This window comes from Lagenorhynchus albirostris, chromosome 14, assembly GCF_949774975.1.
Source record: "Lagenorhynchus albirostris chromosome 14, mLagAlb1.1, whole genome shotgun sequence".
In the NCBI taxonomy this organism is placed as follows: domain Eukaryota; kingdom Metazoa; phylum Chordata; class Mammalia; order Artiodactyla; family Delphinidae; genus Lagenorhynchus; species Lagenorhynchus albirostris.
Window position 1 is genome coordinate 20723141 of NC_083108.1, and position 18703 is coordinate 20741843.

An 18703-nucleotide genomic window follows, 5' to 3' on the forward strand; every position below is an offset into this window, starting at 1 on the left:
TTGGGACTTTTCTTTATTTGTCTTATTTGACAACGCTTCATTGTTTCATGAGGCAGAGGGGAAGGACATAGTTCATTGCTTTTCTCCTCGAAATGTCAAGTAATTTATCAATTACAATAGGTTCATTAAAGCCAATCAGAGGCATTTGGTCTGGAAACTCCTCTCAATGTGGTGGAGCATGCTGGTTTAAGCACATGGTGATGAAGCATTCTGTAGAGTAGATTAAGTTCTCAAACTTGTAAATGAATCGTACATATAGTCACTTGAATTCCTCCCCTTAGCAAGTGTGTGCTGTCCTGTACACATAATTTGTGGATTGAAAGAATTTATATGTAGCCCTGAGCTTTTTTCTTGAAGGACCTAATATGAGACATTTATTATAGAATAAGAGAAACAATATATTTACACACTGAATCCCCCTTCTTTACTTGCTTATATGACCTGGCTCTGCTGCTTACTAGCTTTTGTGACCTCTACCTTAGTTTTGACATCTGTAAAGTAGGGAAAAATACAGTGTTGTGAAGTGTGTGGAGCAGGGCCTTGCACTAATAAGTACTCAATAAATATTAGCGATAACAGTAAGAAGCACATTCCTATAGCTAAGCTTGCCTATAAAATTTGGTCCCTCTGCTTTTGAACACAGGGCAAGTTGGCATGGGCACCAATAAATGTTGATTAATTCATAATTAGTAACCTATTCATGTCAACTGGTTCCAGAGACAGTGCTTAAGAACAAACTGGCAAAACTACTTACAGTCTACACTAAATATTAGGCTGTCTGGATTGATGCTCTACAATCCCAACGGTTTGAAGAAGTGGAACGCTGTAAACTAATGATATACTAGGTGGAGGAATCTGAACAAAAAAGTGTTTCTTCCCAGAAAAACAATTAAAACAGAGCTAACTTAGAGATGACAGCTCCTCAGAATAAAACCTTTACAAGCATCTTAGCATAACATGGATACTTTGGGGATAATTAATTAAGAAAAAAGTTATTTGCATTTTATTTTTGCTTTTATTCCATTTTTCTATAGTCCCAATATAAATTTTTTATGGTAAGAACTTCTCTGGCCTTATAGGAAATCTGATGCTCTCTATAACACATATATATTTACACATAATCATATGTTAAGTTAGTCACACAAAGAGGAAGTCCTAAAGATGAGTCTATACTTACAAACATTTGTACAGGTGTGGCTGAACTGTCTGATTAATTCAATAAATATCTACTGAGTTAGGAGGGATACAGAGATGAATATAACATCATCCCTCATATTAAGGAACACTTAGAATAATGAGAAAAAGAGACATTGGCATAGATAACATTTATTAAACATTTAAATATATGCCATGCCCATGTTTTAGGTGCTTATGTAGATTAAACATTTAATTTTCACAACATCTCCCTTGTATAACATCCAGAAAGTCAAGGAGAACAGGGCTTTGTGACTTACAGCGGGGAAGCAGGTGACTGTTAATTGTAATTAAATTCATCTGTATGTGACCTCAGCCTGCATAGCTTCAGTAGAGAGAAGAGGACATCAGATTGAAGTACAAGAGATGAGTTTATTGTAAAGATGAAAGCAGACGAGGTTGAAGTACCCACCCCTAGGGGCCCCTGAAGTTCATGTGTTCTCTCTCAAGTGCATCTGATAGAGGGAAGCTGGGGTCCCTTGCAGAGTGATGCTTGTTGGATTAGAGTCAGGAAATCCTTTTATTTAAGGACAGGCATTTTCTAAATCCTAAATGTTGCAATACTTCTAGATAATAATTCTTGGATTAATGAGTAATAATCTACCTTTCTCACTTATGACATTTAAAACCAAAGTAGAGAATAAGGCCACAGCATTACAGTTCAGTGTGTGAATGAAATCTACATAAATTATGTAAAATATTCATTTTCATTTGTTTTCCTTTTATTTTTATAATTATAAGTTGTGAAGTAATTTATTCTGCCAATAAATATTCTGTTCTGTCTTCAATAACAGAATCAGATGGATGGGCTTAAGAATTACATTAAAAATTATACCAAAGCGGTGTCAGATATAAAGTATTATTTTACATGGAAATTGCAAATGAACATTACTCCTGTGTCTTCTTTACACTATCCTGAATAACATGCATGCCCTTCTTCATTTCACTGATATTGTATGAAATATCCACCCAGATGCTTTCCTAGATTGAAGCAAGGTTGGATCAGTCAAGGAATCACAAACTAAAGTCATTTTTTTGAAATTCGAAAGATCAATAATTTATAGAATTACACATACCAACATGGAAACCGCTGCTGAAAAGAAATAGCTTGATGCCTTTTTAGTATTCATGGAGGTCACATCTCTGCATTTCTGCACCTGCCTGAATTGTCACTGGCCCCATATCATATGCTCTGCTGTGCTTTATTTTCACTTTTCATTAAACTTCCAACCTTTCATTATCATCCATTTTTAGATCCCTAGTTTCCTCTGCTACTGCTTTGTCAAATTCATCTACTTCATTAAGATTTCTTTTGCTTTGGCATGGCATTAAAAAATATGTCTCATCTTTCATTTGTTAGGCAAGGTAAAACTAAAATATAAATTTTCATATTCAGTTTTAATACTTTCAATACGTATATGTAGGAGGACTGTCCATCATTTACACTTTTAATCATCTAGCACTGTTTAGAAGGAGAAACAAAAGAAAGATGCTGATGTAAATTAGCCCACACACATGTACAAATGTGTTTGTATTTATAGGAATAAAGGGAAACACACACAAAGAAATGACTCTGAGCTCTTAGGGAGCAGTGACACTTTGAAGATGACTGATTAGGATATCCTGATTCAGAGTGTATACCTTTTCAAAGTTTAAATTTGACTGTAATATAGTTTGAGTGAATTAGCCAAATTTCTAATGTATGCTAGTATACTCCATGAAGTTTTAGTTAGGAAGCCTTGAACATGGAATCTATGACATATATCCAATATTATTTCGTTATTATAACAACTATGTGAGTCAAATTTCACTGTCTATAACTTACCATCAGAAAGCGTAACCACAGTTATGTCATCAGTAGATACTCCTGGTCCGTAGCGATTGTAAGCTAGGAATCGAAGACTATATTCCGTGAATTTTTTCAGGCCTTCCAGCTTATAAGATAGTCCATCAACCTCTATATTCTGGAGACATAAAACACCAAAACTGTCATGCAGGAGACACGTAAAAGCTGAAATGGCAGCCATTCTGTGCAATCAGTGAATTGGATGTTAGACTCTTACTCACAAAACTACACTTTAGCCTTCCTATGAGTTGTTATAAAACCTAAATTGTGACACACACTCCCCCACTGAAGACCAAACCACTCTGTAGACCCTAGTTAAAACAGCACCATGCTATCTTTAGAGTCATTAAGTTCCAATTTGTTTAACACCACCCAATACATTGAATGGTGTGCACTATTAACACCCACACCAAAACCCTGACAGGCAGAAGGCAGTTTGTAAATCCACAGGAAGGGAGAGTTGCTCCTGTACCCAAAATGGAATAATTTACCAAGAAACAACAGAATTCTTCCTTCTTGTGCTGAAATATACCTGAGATTCTGGAAACTGACAGATACTTTGCTACAATTGTTATGGATACTTTGCTACAATTATTATCTCTCAAAATGCTGTGAGGTTAAGTTGGAATTGTTTTCAGCAGTTCACAGATGTAGAAATGAGGTAATGGAGGTGAAGGTCACTGAGCAAATCAGAGCCAGTTCACTCCAGAAGATCCATTATACAGCTCTTCCCAATGATCCTCACACTCTATCTTGGGTGACACTATTTTTTAATTTATTTAAATGAATTGGTAAAATGCATTATTGAAGAACTAAAATGTGTAGGAAAAGGGTAGAATAGAAAGGTGAAAATAAGAGCTAAATAGCATGGGAGCAGTAAACAAAAAAAAATGGAATGAATGATTACTTAGGAGGATCTCAATAATTCTTATGCTATAACTTGGAACTTGGAACTGTTCTGAATAGAACTAATGCAAACATTTTATTTTAATGAAAAATATCTATCATGCAGTGTATGTGGAAGCATGAAGACCACACTATAATGGGCAAATTTCACAACACATCATAAGAACTTCAATATCCCAAGGTCATTTCTGGTCTTTCCTATTTAACTACCCACTTGTCTATGTATCTTTTCCCACATGAACTTGAGAATCTGGAAGTAAACATCTCAATAGTCATATATATGTCACAAGATAGAATAGTTGAGTTTCATGTGTCTCCCTTAAGACTCATTTACTCTTACTTTACATGAAAATCTAATTTGTTTATTTTCCAATGTCTGTGCTAACCACAGATTAGAAGCAAAATAGAAGGTAGTCTTCAGGAGTAAAGTAATTCGGAAAACAACGAGAAGTGATAGGTGACGGTCCCATGGTGGGGAGAAGACAGAAATAACATCAAACATATGAATGAAAAAAGCAATTTGACGGAAGTTGCTGAAAATAAGATTGCTCATCCCTTAGGATAAGGACTGAAAATGCAAATACTTTCCTGGAACCACATGGGCTCGTTCAAATGTGGTTACACTGGCCCAGACCACAATATACTCAGACAAAAAATCTGCATCCTTTGTATTAACTTCATCTCATTGCCCACTTGCCTCTCTTACCACCCAAATTCAATTAAATTGCTTAACATTTTCAATAACAGTTACTTTAAAACTGGTCAGCTATCCAATTAATGTGCTGGATACTGGTTTATATCAAGAGCCTGCAGATCTCCTGCAATTTCTCCGATAGGCAATAGGAGTGGGGCCCATTCTCTTGCCTACCTGTTCCTTCCCCGTGGACACTTCAGTGCAGAACAATCTGTAACCTTGTACTGGACCATTTGCATAGGCAGGGGGTTCCCAGGTAATAAGAACTGAGGTAGGTGAGGTAGATACGGCTTGCAGATTTTCTACTGGCCCTGGAACTTGCACTGTTTACAAGAGAAATTGATTAGTACAAGAAGGTCCTCTTTCTCAAAACAAACAGCATTTCATCTTTTACAGTTCAAGGAAATTATAGCACCATTTACTATTTTTAGAACCATATGGAATAAGTATATAAAAATATAGGATATAAATAGAAAGTTATGAAATTTTAGAATCATTTCATTTTAAAATTCAGAAGAGGACTTATATTAATCTAAATTACTTATTTCATTTTACGGTTGAGGAAACTGGTCAAGGAGTATAAGTGACTAGGGTAATGGCTGAATAAGTGGGATTCTTAACCTAAATTCTTAGTACGGAGAATTTTCCACTTTGCAAGTAGGCCTTTGCCTGTGTATTGCTAACTGCAGAAGGAAAAGAGAAAATGCAATTAGAATACTTGTACATCATGATCCTACTTATAATTCAAATAGGCAGCACAGTTACGGTTAATTTACCACATTGTCCTTATTTAAGTCATCATTTAAAAATCTTGCCCAAATCTGGGTGCTTTAAATTAATTTCAGGATTTAATCTTCAATTTTACTTTCTAGTATTCTATCTTCTCTCATAACTATTACTTCACTTAATCAAGGATAAGAAGCTTGTTCATTAAAGAAATTAGATAAACACAGGTCTGCAATCACTTAACCAAAACAGTTATGTCCAGATGTGTTTCTATATCCAAAAATTTTCAGGTTTTAGAAATGTAACATGGTGCATACACAGTGTTTTATGTAACACCCCGAGTGGGGTCTGTGGTAGCACCCTGTTATTAAACCATATATTTGCAGCAAATATATGACATTCACACCAAACAGGATTATTAAAGACTATATATAGCCTAACATAAGGTCAAGTCAGTTTAGGGTGTGAAATGAGTTAAGAAAATCCTTCTGATTTTAGATTTGCAAATTCTGAATATGTGCAGAATTCTTTATTTGTGCCTATGGACCTGAAATTAAATATATGGTTTGTAAATGGTAAATTCAATAATCACATTAGTTACTATAATCTGAAATAAACAAATAGTCTCATCATTGCAAGCATAACAACAACTTTAACTTAAACATGCTGTGTACTTCCCCCAGCCTTAGATACCACCTAGCTTTGGACAGATAGATATACATTTTTGGCCTCTAATTCAACTCTTGTGAGTTTGAACTTCCATAGCGAAATAGCATATGAAAACTCAGATGACATGACATATGATGATATACTTCTTAGATTGGAATGGAACCTGTGTCTCTGGATCATTTTCAGAATTTGTTCCATGGAACCCAGCTCCTTAAGGCATTACCGCTCACACATTTTTGGGGGAAAAAAATACTCACGTCAGAAACATATTTTATGTTGAGACAGGCTGGGACCTGGGCCGGGACCCATTGCTGCAGTGCACCTGGACAAACCTCTCCCCAAGCAACAGAATACAAAGAAACTATAAGGGACTAAAAATAACTGTGCATGTGCAGTTGGGGCAAATTATGGACAAGGATACACAAAAAGACCAAAAAAATTCCCAACTGCCACTTCTGAAGAGCTGGGAGCAAAGACAGGGTGTTGGGAGCAAAAGTAGGGTACTGCACATGCCCCCTGCACTCAACACCACCAAATGGGTGGGGAGACCACCTAAGACACCCCTCTGGCCGAATCCTTGGACACACCCCTTCCCTCACTCCATAGAAGGAACCAGTTCGCCCTTCCTCAGGGAGCGAGCAAGGGAACCTGTTACTTGTTTTCGCTCCTCCCTGCTGCAGCATGGGCCCCAATAAAGCCTTGCTTGATTGGGGAAGGCCAAGAACCCTGGTCGGTATCAATGTCACCTTCACATATTTTCCCACCAGTCCCCAAATCTGGAGAATCGTTATTATTGACAATTGCATTCTTTTCACCTTAACAACTGATTATTAATAATTTCTTAAAAACGTATTTGGAAGACATTTTATACCTATAGAAAACGTTAAGAATGAGAAGAGTACATAGAACACCCTTGTTCCCTTTATCAAGATTTACCCATTATTAACACTTTGTTCTATAAACTTTATCATTCTCTCTCTCAATTATCTATCTATCTATCTATCTATCTATCTATCTATCTATCTATCTATTGAGATTTAGTTGCACCAATCGGGCTCTCTACCCCTAAATTCTTTAATGCATATTTCCTAAGAATTAACGTGTGCACGAATAATATAGTTGTCAACTTCAGTGCATTTCATAGTAATACAATATCACTAATCGTCATCTGTGTCAACTGACTCAATAGTGTCATTTATGTAGCATTTTCATCTCTAATTGAGGATCCAGTTTATGGTTAAGTTTGAATTTCTTTACCATATCTCTTTAGTCTGCTTTATTCTGAAACAGTTCAAAAGACTTTATTTTTTAGGACATTTTTATATATATATATATTTTAATTTTTATTGGAGTATAGTTGATTTACAATGTTGTGTTAGTTTCAGGTGTACAGCAAAGTGAATCAGTTATACATATACATATATCCACTCCTTTATTTTTTAAGATTCTTTTCCCATATAGGCCATTACAGAGTACTGAGTAGAGTTCCCTGTGCTATACAGTGGGTTCTTATTAGTCAACTATTTTATATATAGTAGTGTGTATAGGTCAGTCCCAATCTCCCAATTTATCCCCCCTTCTCCCCAATACCCTGGTAACTGTAAGTTTGTTTTCTACATCCGTGGCTCTACTTTTGTTTTGTAAATAAATTCACTTGTACCCTTTATTTTTAGATTCCACATATAAGTGATATCATGTGATATTCGTCTTTCTGTGTCTGACTTATTTCACTCAGTATAACAATCTCTAGGTCCATCCATGTAGCTGCAAATGGCATTATTTTCTTTTTTATTGCTGAGTAATATTCCATTGTATATATGTACCACATCTTCTCTATCCATTCCTCTGCTGGTGGACATTTAGGTTGCTTCCATGTCCTGGCTATTGTAAATAGTGCTGCAATGAACATTGGGGTGCATGTATCTTTTTGAATTATGGTTTTCTCTGGGTATATGTCCAGGAGTGGGATTGCTGGGTTCTATTTTAATTAATAGAATGTTCTTCATTTTGGGTTTGTCTTTGTTTCTTCATACTGAATTTAGGTTATACATTCCAGGCTGAAACAAAATGCAAGCGATGTCAGTCCTTCTCAAGGCATCACATCCAGAGGCATAAGATCTCTGTACCATCATTCATGTTAATTTTGAATAGCAGGTCAAGGTACTATCAGATTTCTCCACTGTAGAGTTAAGTGGTCCCCTGCATCCCCCCAGACCCCAGCCCTCTGCTCCATTGCTTACAACTAATAAACAATCTGTGTGGAGATATTACATTGGGAGTATGCTTTTTATCAATGCCTCTGGGTTCTTTGGGTGAACAAGAAACACATGAATGTGTATACACAGGTACACAGAAAAACGTTTAGGTGGATACATGTACTCAAACACACAGATCCATATGCTATTTTTCATGACTCTATAGAGATTCCTCCCATTCCAGTCCATGGATGGGGTCATTCTTGCCTTCCTCATTCTTCTTTTACATGTCCTTTCTTCCAAAGGGAGAACTCTGAGTCCCAAACACTTGTATTTTGATAGACATTTCATGAGAGTATCCCCACGTCAGTACTCTTCCATGAAGCAGTAATTTTTCTACGGAAAATCCCTTATTTCACATACAAAGGAGACTTTAGTAGACATTGTTGAACAGTGGCAAGTCTTGCCTGTGTCAAAGTTTATAGTGATGCAGTTAGAATTGTATTGTAATGAAGCAGACGTTTTCTTCCATGGGGAAAAAAAGCAAACTCAAAATTTGCCTGCTGATAACTCTTCAACGAGATTTTCAAAGTACAATATTTTAAATAATATTAGTAAAAACACTGATGACTTGCATACTTCTTTGATTACTTATATACTCACAAAGACAATGCAAACATTTCAAGAAGGGACATTTCTGATTCAGAATCTACTGTTCTTCTATGGAAGGGAGATAGAGAAAGGAGCAGAAACAGCAGCGAGATTGAATGAACCGCTTAAGATATATGTTGAATGTGAGGTAACCAGGATTTTGAAAGTTCACATAGAGCATATTTGTGCAGTCCATTCATGTGTAAAGTATTAACTGAATGTGATTGAATGTGTCCTTTCTAGCTTTCCCATGGCTAAAGTGAAGGGGCATTGCTTACTAAGAACAGGGCTTATTCTGAGAGAAAAGATTCAGATTTTAAAATGGCCAAACTCCAAAGCCATCAGTCCCACTGTGACATGTAACACATTCAAGAAAGGTTTCCAGGACATGTCTGGGAGAAAGGAAGGGGAGGCAATGCTTGGGGAGTTTCTGCTTATCTGTTCTACTGGAGCACAATGGGGTGATGTGAAACAATTTAAAATGTTTTCAATATTTGAGGAACAAAGAAGAAAATGAGTTTGCACTTCACCTGAACCACCACATGCAGAGTCAGTGGCAACTTTGCTAAGGAGGCAGGGGTGTGAAGAGTGCCTATGTCACTCAGAGTTTCCTGAGGCTCCGGGTGTGGCTGGGAGAGAATCTAGAAATGACCCATGCACCCAGAGTGAGCCACCTGAGAATCTGGAAGGACAAGCTGAAAGGGCCACTTAGCATGGTAGGGGCACATGGCGGGCAGGGGGAGGCGGGAGGATGCAAAGCCTGTTTATGACTTTTTGAGTGCGTGGGGATCAATCACTTCCATCAGGCATTGTGGAGAAGAAACTACAGGGATGCTGCAGCTCAAGGCAACACCCCAACAATAACAAACATTAGACCATACTCCTCCCCTGATGATTCCAGCCACGGCTGCTTCGTTTCCTGGCTGTTAGGAGAATGGTCCAAATCCTTCACTGAGTTTCCCAAACAGTAAGAACAGCTGTCTTCTCCAGAGATATGCACAAGGCTAGGTATAGAGAAAGTAATCAATAAATGTGTGTCAGGTGAAGGGCTTTATATGCAGTTACCAAATGTTATGGTAAATCACAAGCCTAAAATACATAGTCTAACTCGTTTGGTTTTGTTGATTCAGCATTGTCACTATGAGTGATCAGAACATTGTATTTTCCTAACACACCTGATAAGAACTAAAGCTGCTATATATGTCCGTGTTTCTTGTATACATGAGAGTCTGTGTACACTTTGCCCACAGTATAATTTCTTTAAATGTACATGTGGCGTAGTTACCAGTGGGACAACATCAGGCAGTAAGTACCATAATTTGGATTCAGGACATAACAGTAGTGTCAATCCCAATCATCTGTTCACCAGCTGAATTATTCTCGCTTCCTAATGGTCACTGGACACCATCAGGGAAAAAAAGTGTACTTGGGAATCCAGAACAATTTCAAACAGAGATAATAGATACCAGAAGTAAAAAGGAACATTCAGAGCATTTAGTTTAAGCATTCACAGACAACAGTATGTGTTTTCATAGATTACATTTGACTTGTTAGTGTAAAGTTTCCAATCGTCTTTTTCTGAAAAAGGATTGTATTTTAGAATAAGATAATTTCCTACTTTATGTTTTAAAATATAATTTATTTCATGATCTGATTGAATCGGTAGAGTTTCTTTAATATCCTCATATATGAAGATAAAAATACTATAATCCTATGTTATCATGAATTACATGAAATTAATCTAATCTAATCCAATCCAATATAATCTAATCTATTCAAATGTAAGCAACTCATCAATCAATGCCAGCCTAACCAACTACCTTTTTATTTTTTATTATATATAAAGTATTGATTAGAATTGTGAACTGTCTAAACCTAAGTAAAAATGAATTATTCTTCCACATAAACCAAAGACTCTTTAGAAACTGAATAATTTAATAAATTTTACAGAGAAATGTCAGTTAAGTGATATATGAGCATTCATTTTTATTTTTTTATTTTTTTTTTAATACAGCAGGTTCTTAATAGTTATCTATTTTATACACATCAGTGTATACATGTCAATCCCAATCTCCCAATTCATCAAACCACCCCCCCACCCCCCACCACTTTCCCCCCTTGGTGTCCATTCACTTGTTCTCTACATCTGTGTCTTAATTTCTATGCTGCAAACCTGTTCATCTGTACCATTTTTCTAGGTTCCATATATATGTGTTAATATACGATATTTGTTTCTCTCTGACTTACTTCACTCTGTATGACGGTCTGTAGATCAATCCACGTCTCTACAAATGACCCAATTTCATTCCTTTTTATTGCTGAGTAATATTCCATTGTATATATATACCACATCTTCTTTATCCATTCATCTGTCGATGGGCATTTAGGTTTCTTCCATGAGCTGGCTATTGTAAATAATGCTGCAATGAACATTGGGATTCATGTCTCTTTTTGAATTATGGTTTTCTCTGGGTATATGCCCAGTAGTGGGATCGCTGGGTCATATGGTAGTTCTATTTTTAGTTTTTTAAGGACCCTCCATACTGTTCTCCATAGTGGCTGAATCAATTTACATTCCCACCAACAGTGTATGAGGGTTCCCTTTTCTCCACACCCTCTGCAGCATTTATTTTTTCTAGATTTTTTCATGATGGCCATCCTGACAGGTGTGAGATGATATTGCATTGTACTTTTGATTTGCATTTTTCTAATGATTAGTGATGTTGAGCACCCTTTCATGTGTTTGTTGGCAATCTTTATATCTTCTTTGGAGAAATGTCTATTTAGGTCTTCTGCCCATTTTTGGATTGGGTTATTTGTTTTCTTGATACTGAGCTGCATGAGCTGCTTTTATATTTTGGAGATTAATCCTTTGTCAGTTGCTTCATTTGCAAATATTTTCTCCCATTCTGAGGGTTGTCTTTTCATCTTGTTTATGGTTTCCTTTGCTGTGCAAAAGCTTTTAAGTTTTATTAGGTCCCATTTGTTTATTTTTATTTCCATTTCATATATACATATATATTTATATACATAAATACAGATATAGATATACAGTCATATATATATATATATACACACACACATGCACAGATATATACAGAGAGATATAAATATAGGTATATACAGTATATGTATAGATATACATACCTGCAGTTTCTGCATGTCTGGATTCAACCAACCTCAGTTCAGTTCAAAAATACAAAAAAAACAAAAAATTCCAGAATGTTCCAAAAACCAAAACTTGAATTTGCTGTACTGTGGCAACTATTTACATAGCATTTACATTTTACTTACAACTATTCACATAGCATTTAGATTGTATTAGGTGTTATAAGTAATCTAGAGATATTAATAATTAATCAAGATTAAATATACTGGAGGATATGTGTAGGTTATATGCAAATACAAATACTACCTCATTTTATGTAGGATACCTAAGCATCTTCAGATTTTGGTATCAATGGGGGAGCCCTGAAATCAATGCCAATGAAGATACTGAGGGACAACTGTACAGACATATGGGCATACCTTGGAGATACTGTATATTAGGTTCCAGACCACCCCAATAAAGCAATTATCACAATAAAGGAAACCAAAATTTTTCATTTCCCAGTGCCTATAAAAAGTCATGTTTACACTGTACTGTATTCTGTTAAGTGTGCCTTATGTCTAAAAAAAATGTACATAATTTAAAAATACTTCATTGCTAAAAAATGCTAACTATCATCTGAAACCTCAGTGAGCCATAATCTTTTTGCAGGGGGAGGGTCTTGCCTTGATGTTGGTGGCGGCTGACTGATCAGGGTGGTGGTGCTAAAGCCTGGGGCAGCTGTGGCATTTTCTTAAAATAAGACAACAATGCAGTTTGCCACATCGATTGACTCTTCCTTTCACTTGAACACTCAGAGGTCATTCTAAGGTTATTAATTGACCTAATTTCACTATTGTTGTGCCTGAAGGAATAAGGAGGCCTGAGGAGAGAGGGAGAGGGGAGTGGCCTGTCAGTGGAGCAGTCAGAACACATCCAACATTTATCAGTTAAGTTCACCTTCTTTATATGGGTGCAGTTTGTGGAACTCCAAAAGACTTACAAGAGCAACATCAAAGATTATTGATCACAGATCACCATGACAAACAGAATAATCATGAAAAATTCTGAAATATTGCAAGAATTACCAAAATGTGACATAGAGACAGGGAAGTGAGCAAATGCCATTGGAAAACTGGTGCCAAGAGACTTGTTCAAGACAGGGTTGCCACAGATCTTCAATTTGTAAAAAATGTAGTGTCTGCAAAGTGCAATAAAGCAAAGCACAATAAAATGAGGTCTGCCTGTATATAGATAGAGAGATAGAGAGATAGAGAGGAAGAGTTAATCATCCAGACCAAAATACCACCTGCACGTGGGACATTCTTTTTCACAGCATTCCTGGATAGTGCCAAGACTCTGTTTTACTTTGAAACTGAGTTCCCCTAAAACTGAGTTCCTCTGCCAAGTTTATGATTAACTCCTCTATCCAAAACTTTACTCCCTTTCTTCTCCTAAACCTGTTCCCCTCAAGACTGAGCACTATCAAAGAAAAGGGGGATTGAAACCATGTACAAGCCCCTGTGTCCTTGTCCTTTGAAGTAAAAGGCTTCTGCTTTAGTCTCCCAAGCCTCCCTTGAGTCTCAAAAGGCTGGCTCAAGAGTTAATCATTAGCAGCCAAAAATAAATAAAATAAAATAAATAAATTAATTAATAATAATAAAAAGAGTTAATGATTAGGAAATGTGAAGACGTAGAAACAAAGAAGAGCTGTTGGGTCAGGAAACTGGTAACAATTTAGACTATAAATCTGCCACAGAGCAGAATCACCCAACTCCCAGTTCCCTGAAAGATACAGATGAAGGCCTGACACACATTCCTAAGTTGTTTTTACAGGAAGCACACCCCCACCACATGAAAACTGCTGACCGCAAGCATGCAGACCCTGGACCGGTTGAAAAGAAGAAGTTTGATGATGCAAAACTTCACCTTGAAGCCAACCAATTCGAGAATTCTGCATGAGCTGATCAGACACCCTGTGGCCCCCTCCCTCACTTTGCCTTTAAAACCTCTTCCCTGAAAGCCATTGAGGAGTTTGGGACTTTTGAACATGAGCTGCCCATTCTCCTTGCTTGGTGCCGTGCAATAAATGCTGTACTTTCCTTCACTATAACCCAGTGTCAACAGATTGGCTTTACCGTGCAGGTGAGAACAGAGGCAAGTTTGGTTAGGTAACAACATAAGCTATTACATGCTTACTCTTCTGCACAACAGTACTATAAATTCAAATTCCTGAATTCCCTAATATTTTCCTTTTGAATTATAGCTCTAACATCGGCCTGTGGATAATATATTGTGTTTTATGTTGATTGTGGAAATATGCATATGTGCTTGTGTGTGTGTATATCTGTATATACACACACAAGTACATATACATATATTGATATATATATATGTACTTGTGTATTTATTCAGACCTATGTCTATAAACTATATTTATACATAACTTACACACTTTTCAATAAGTGATTCATTATATGCATATTAGAAAGAAAGAAAAAGAGGAAAACGGAAGACTCAAAGATGTTCAACAATAGGAATCAGATGTGAAATCAATACAGTTAACAGCTTCAGCCTTCCACTTCATTACATTTTAGCATGTCAGTCAAGAGCCTTAATGGGTTTAACCACTCATCATTTCCAAGATGTCTTTAATAATCCCCACTGATCCCCACAGTTGGACAATAATTTTGTGGCAAACTGCATCTAATTTCTCTCCATCTCTATTCCAGTTACCTCTTTCTTCAAAGAATGGAAAGATTTCAGAATAGATGCATAATCTATGCAAGTAACTCATCAATCAATGTCAACCTAACCAACTACCTTTTTAAATTTCAATATTGCATTACAGTAGAAATTCATTATAACACCTGTACCTAAGAACAAATTAAATACCTATGCTAGAGTAAATGAGCTGTATTACATGTCACTATTTGTACTAGGAACAGGAATTTCTGACTATATATAAGTTTATAGTGTAACAGGGTACTTTATAATGAGTTCTTATTGCATATTAACCTAAAGATGGCATATAAAGTTGGCTGAATCTTTAATAAGGCATGATTTATCACATATAATTATACTGATGACAGGATGTATGTCTGTGTTCTATATATGTATGAGTAGGTAAGTGGGGTGGGGGGAAAAATATTACAGTTTAATGAGCTACTTGATTAATTAAGAAAAGAGTCAGAAGGTATGATTTCTTGTCCCTACTCATGATAGAGACCAGTCATTGGCATCAAAGACCAAGGTGTCCATGGACCCCCTGAAATTGTCTGCATACTTTCAAAAATGTAATATGTACATTATTTGAGTTGTAGGGTACAAAGTTTCCATCATTAAGGTCTACAATTTCCTAAGTGGTAGCTCCCAGTGGATTAGATAATATCTCTGATTTCTTTTGACTCTGAAAATCAGTGACTCTATCATCAAATCATTTGTAGTGCTTATTAATTACTTTATAATGGGAAATATGGCAATAATTTCACTTTAAAATAGATATCTTCAACATTTGTGAAATAGATGGTTCTATGTCATTTTGCAAATCATGGGTAAATCAAATGCATTTGAATTCATCTGGTTTAATTCATCAAATATTTTAGATTTTCCAAATGTTAGGACTTCTGATGATCAAAAAATCAAGGACTTCTGATGATCAAAAAATCAAACGGCATATACAAATTAATACCCTATTTTATTTTCCTTTCCTTTCTCTTGCTCTGTGTCTATTCTAATATCTATTTGTCTACCTTCCTGACTTCTCTGTACTGTAATTTGATATTTGTATTGAGCACACTAAATTCCAAATTATGATTTATCAAATATATGCTTCTAAAAATGGGAGTTTAAATAACGTCTTCCAAATAAGAATGTGAATATAAGGTTTTCATAGAAAAAACTTTAGAAGGATCAAGACATGTCTCTGTCATCACAATACTGAATGAGGCTGATATCTTTTCACCATTATACTGATGTTTCGCAGCTGGTAGTCCGAAATGAAGACAAATGTTAGTGTCAGAGAATACCTAGTTGAACGTTTGAATATTTAAAGTCTTTTCAAAATGATTGCTTAGTACAGTGTTCCTAAATCATTAATTTAACAGCCACCAAATACTTTTTTTTTTTAAGAACTAAAGTAACTGTGCATTAAAAAAAAAAAAAATCACATGTGTTGTCATTCAAATAATGACCTATAATTCACATGTCTTCAATTCAGGCCAGAATTCTGAGGGTGAGTCTACCTTCTTATTCATGTGCTAATACAAAAATGATTCTTAAGTCCATTTTTAAAAATGGATAGCAAGGGATCTAAATAATTATCTGTGGTGATCCAAATGGATTTAGGCCACAAAGCTCTCTTATTTAAGCAGCAGCTTCCATTTCCAATGATATCCTCATTGAATGTGTTTCAAATGCAAACCAGTTCTGAAACTATTTGCATTTATTGATAATAAAGTGCATACTTTGATTGCCTCTTTGATTTTTTTTCTCCTGTAGTTAACAGCTTTAATGATATTTCTATGAAATCTGTTTCTATTCTGCAGGGGGAATGCAACATCAAAAAGCCTGCAGGCAATGCAATTATTAACATAATAAAACCCTTCTTGAGTGAACTATGCACAGTTAGGAGATATGACAGTAGTTTGGCAAGGAAGAAGCACAAACTGTGGGGTAGGTTTCTATTACAAAACCACAGGAGTCTGACAAGATTCGGTTGGAGGAAGCAGTTATTACCTGAACATTTTATTGAATATTTTTGGTTTGAATAGGTGCTATCTGCTAACTCACAATATACTCAAATGTGTCATTATGTGTGCGTATATGTGTCTGCATCTGTGTGTCTGTAGACATACATATATTGATGTATCTATATATATACACACATATATATAAAATATGTGTGATTTATGACTTACATATTACTTATATATATAAATATGTATAAATGCTGATATATTAAATAATGGATATTTTTTGACAGCATAGGAGGAAAAACTTTAATGATTCTCTCTGAAGGAAAAAAATCTTAAAAGTAGTCTTCTTGTGATTCGTCCTAGAACTGGAAGTAGTTTTATAATAAAAGTGATTACAGGGATAGACCTCAATGTAAGGTCTTTTCAGTTGAGTAACAGATTTTTCACTAACACCACCAAGCAATAATAACCTTGGTGAAGTACATAGCTTATGCTGAATTTCACTTGAGAACACAAACGATGCCTAGAAAAGTAAAATGTAGTGGGGCTAATGTAGATTCCTGACCAAATGAGATTTCAAACCATTTAAACTGGAGACTTCCTCTCCCGTTGTGGAGCACAGGCTCCGGACACGCAGGCTCAGCGGACATGGTCACGGGCCTAGCCGCTCCGTGGCATGTGGGATCTTCCCGGACCGGGGCACGAACCCGTGTCCCCTACATCAGCAGGCAGACTCTCAACCACTGCGCCACCAGGGAAGCCCTAAACTGGAGATTTTTAAGTAATGTCAAATGCAACTGTTTTTAATGATACAGCAAAATTGCCAAAAATATAATACTGAAGTTAAAAACTTAAAGTTTCAGCCAAATGTGCTTAAATTTCCATACTACTGAAGGCTTATTGTCATGTAAACCTAATCATAATGACTTAAAAAATTTTCTTCCCAGAATAGCTTGGGTCTCCTTACTTGCCATTGTGATTGAAATTTCTAGATAAAAGTAACAGCTCATTTTAAAGTCTAATCACACTCTTTATGTGTTTATAATACAATGCTTTCTCTAGTACTGTGAAATATTTTATCATGTAGAGACTTTTAAGGAACTTCTTAGGACAAAGAAAACACACACAAAAACAAACAAACAAAAAAAACACCTCTCTGGACTGGACGGATGATGAAGTATATAAGAATGCTAGAAATAGACCTACTGATGAAGTATATAGTAATTGAGGATAGTTATGGGAAGTTTGGTCAAGAGTGTTTCTTGAACAACAGTTGAAAATTGCACTGATGGGAAAAGGAAGGACGGGAAATTCAGATGCGAAGGAGGAATCGAGTGAGTCAGGGTCAATGGGTGTGAATGAGTTTAATGAGTAATGGCCTTGATAATTGCCTTTCTGGAATAGAATTTACAAGTTGGTCAACAGAAAGAAAAACACTAGAGAATAGTTTGGGGAAGGCTTTAGATGAGGAAGTCTTTAAGTAAAAATAATGAGAATAATTCCAAAGTGAACTAATTAATGATGGCACAGTTAATCAGGAAACAACCCACCAACATGAAATTATCAATGATTAAATTGCTTATCTATTTTATTAGCATTATCAACAAATCAAATAGTGTTCTACTGATTTCTAAGAAAATGTGTGTCTCAGGATGCTTGAAGAAAGTTAAAAAACTCATCCATTTTTTGCAAGATGTTTGCCTCTAGAACTTCAGTTTGGGAACAAATGTTCACAAAAGAAAAAAAAAATTCAAATGAGTTTTCTAAGAAATTGTCAAGAACTTTTGAGAAGTTCCAAACAGAGATAGTGGAAAGGTGAAAACTATCACTGTGATACATGGTAAAAAAAAAAAAGAAAATACCCCAAATGGGAATGAAACACCTTAATTTTGAACCCTGGATCAAAAACCCCTGTTCACTATTTAATAATACTTTATCTTTAGACCAGACTACCTTAACACTCTGCATATTATTTTCTTATGGGTTCATAATTCTATATTATGTAGAAACTGTACTGTAAATGATGCTATTATAGAA

The 18703-nt window shown here is 35.8% G+C and overlaps 1 protein-coding gene across 1 annotated transcript in view; it reads right to left on the bottom strand.

Annotated features, from left to right (window-relative positions):
* Positions 1 to 18703, bottom strand: part of DCC (DCC netrin 1 receptor) — a 764559-nt gene that overhangs the window by 326776 nt on the left and 419080 nt on the right. The window contains exons 10-11 of the mRNA XM_060121767.1: positions 4815 to 4963; positions 3020 to 3158 (exon numbers count right to left, since the gene is read on the bottom strand). Of these exons, the coding sequence (XP_059977750.1) occupies positions 3020 to 3158; positions 4815 to 4963 (288 nt within the window). The remainder of the gene's footprint in view (positions 1 to 3019; positions 3159 to 4814; positions 4964 to 18703) is intronic.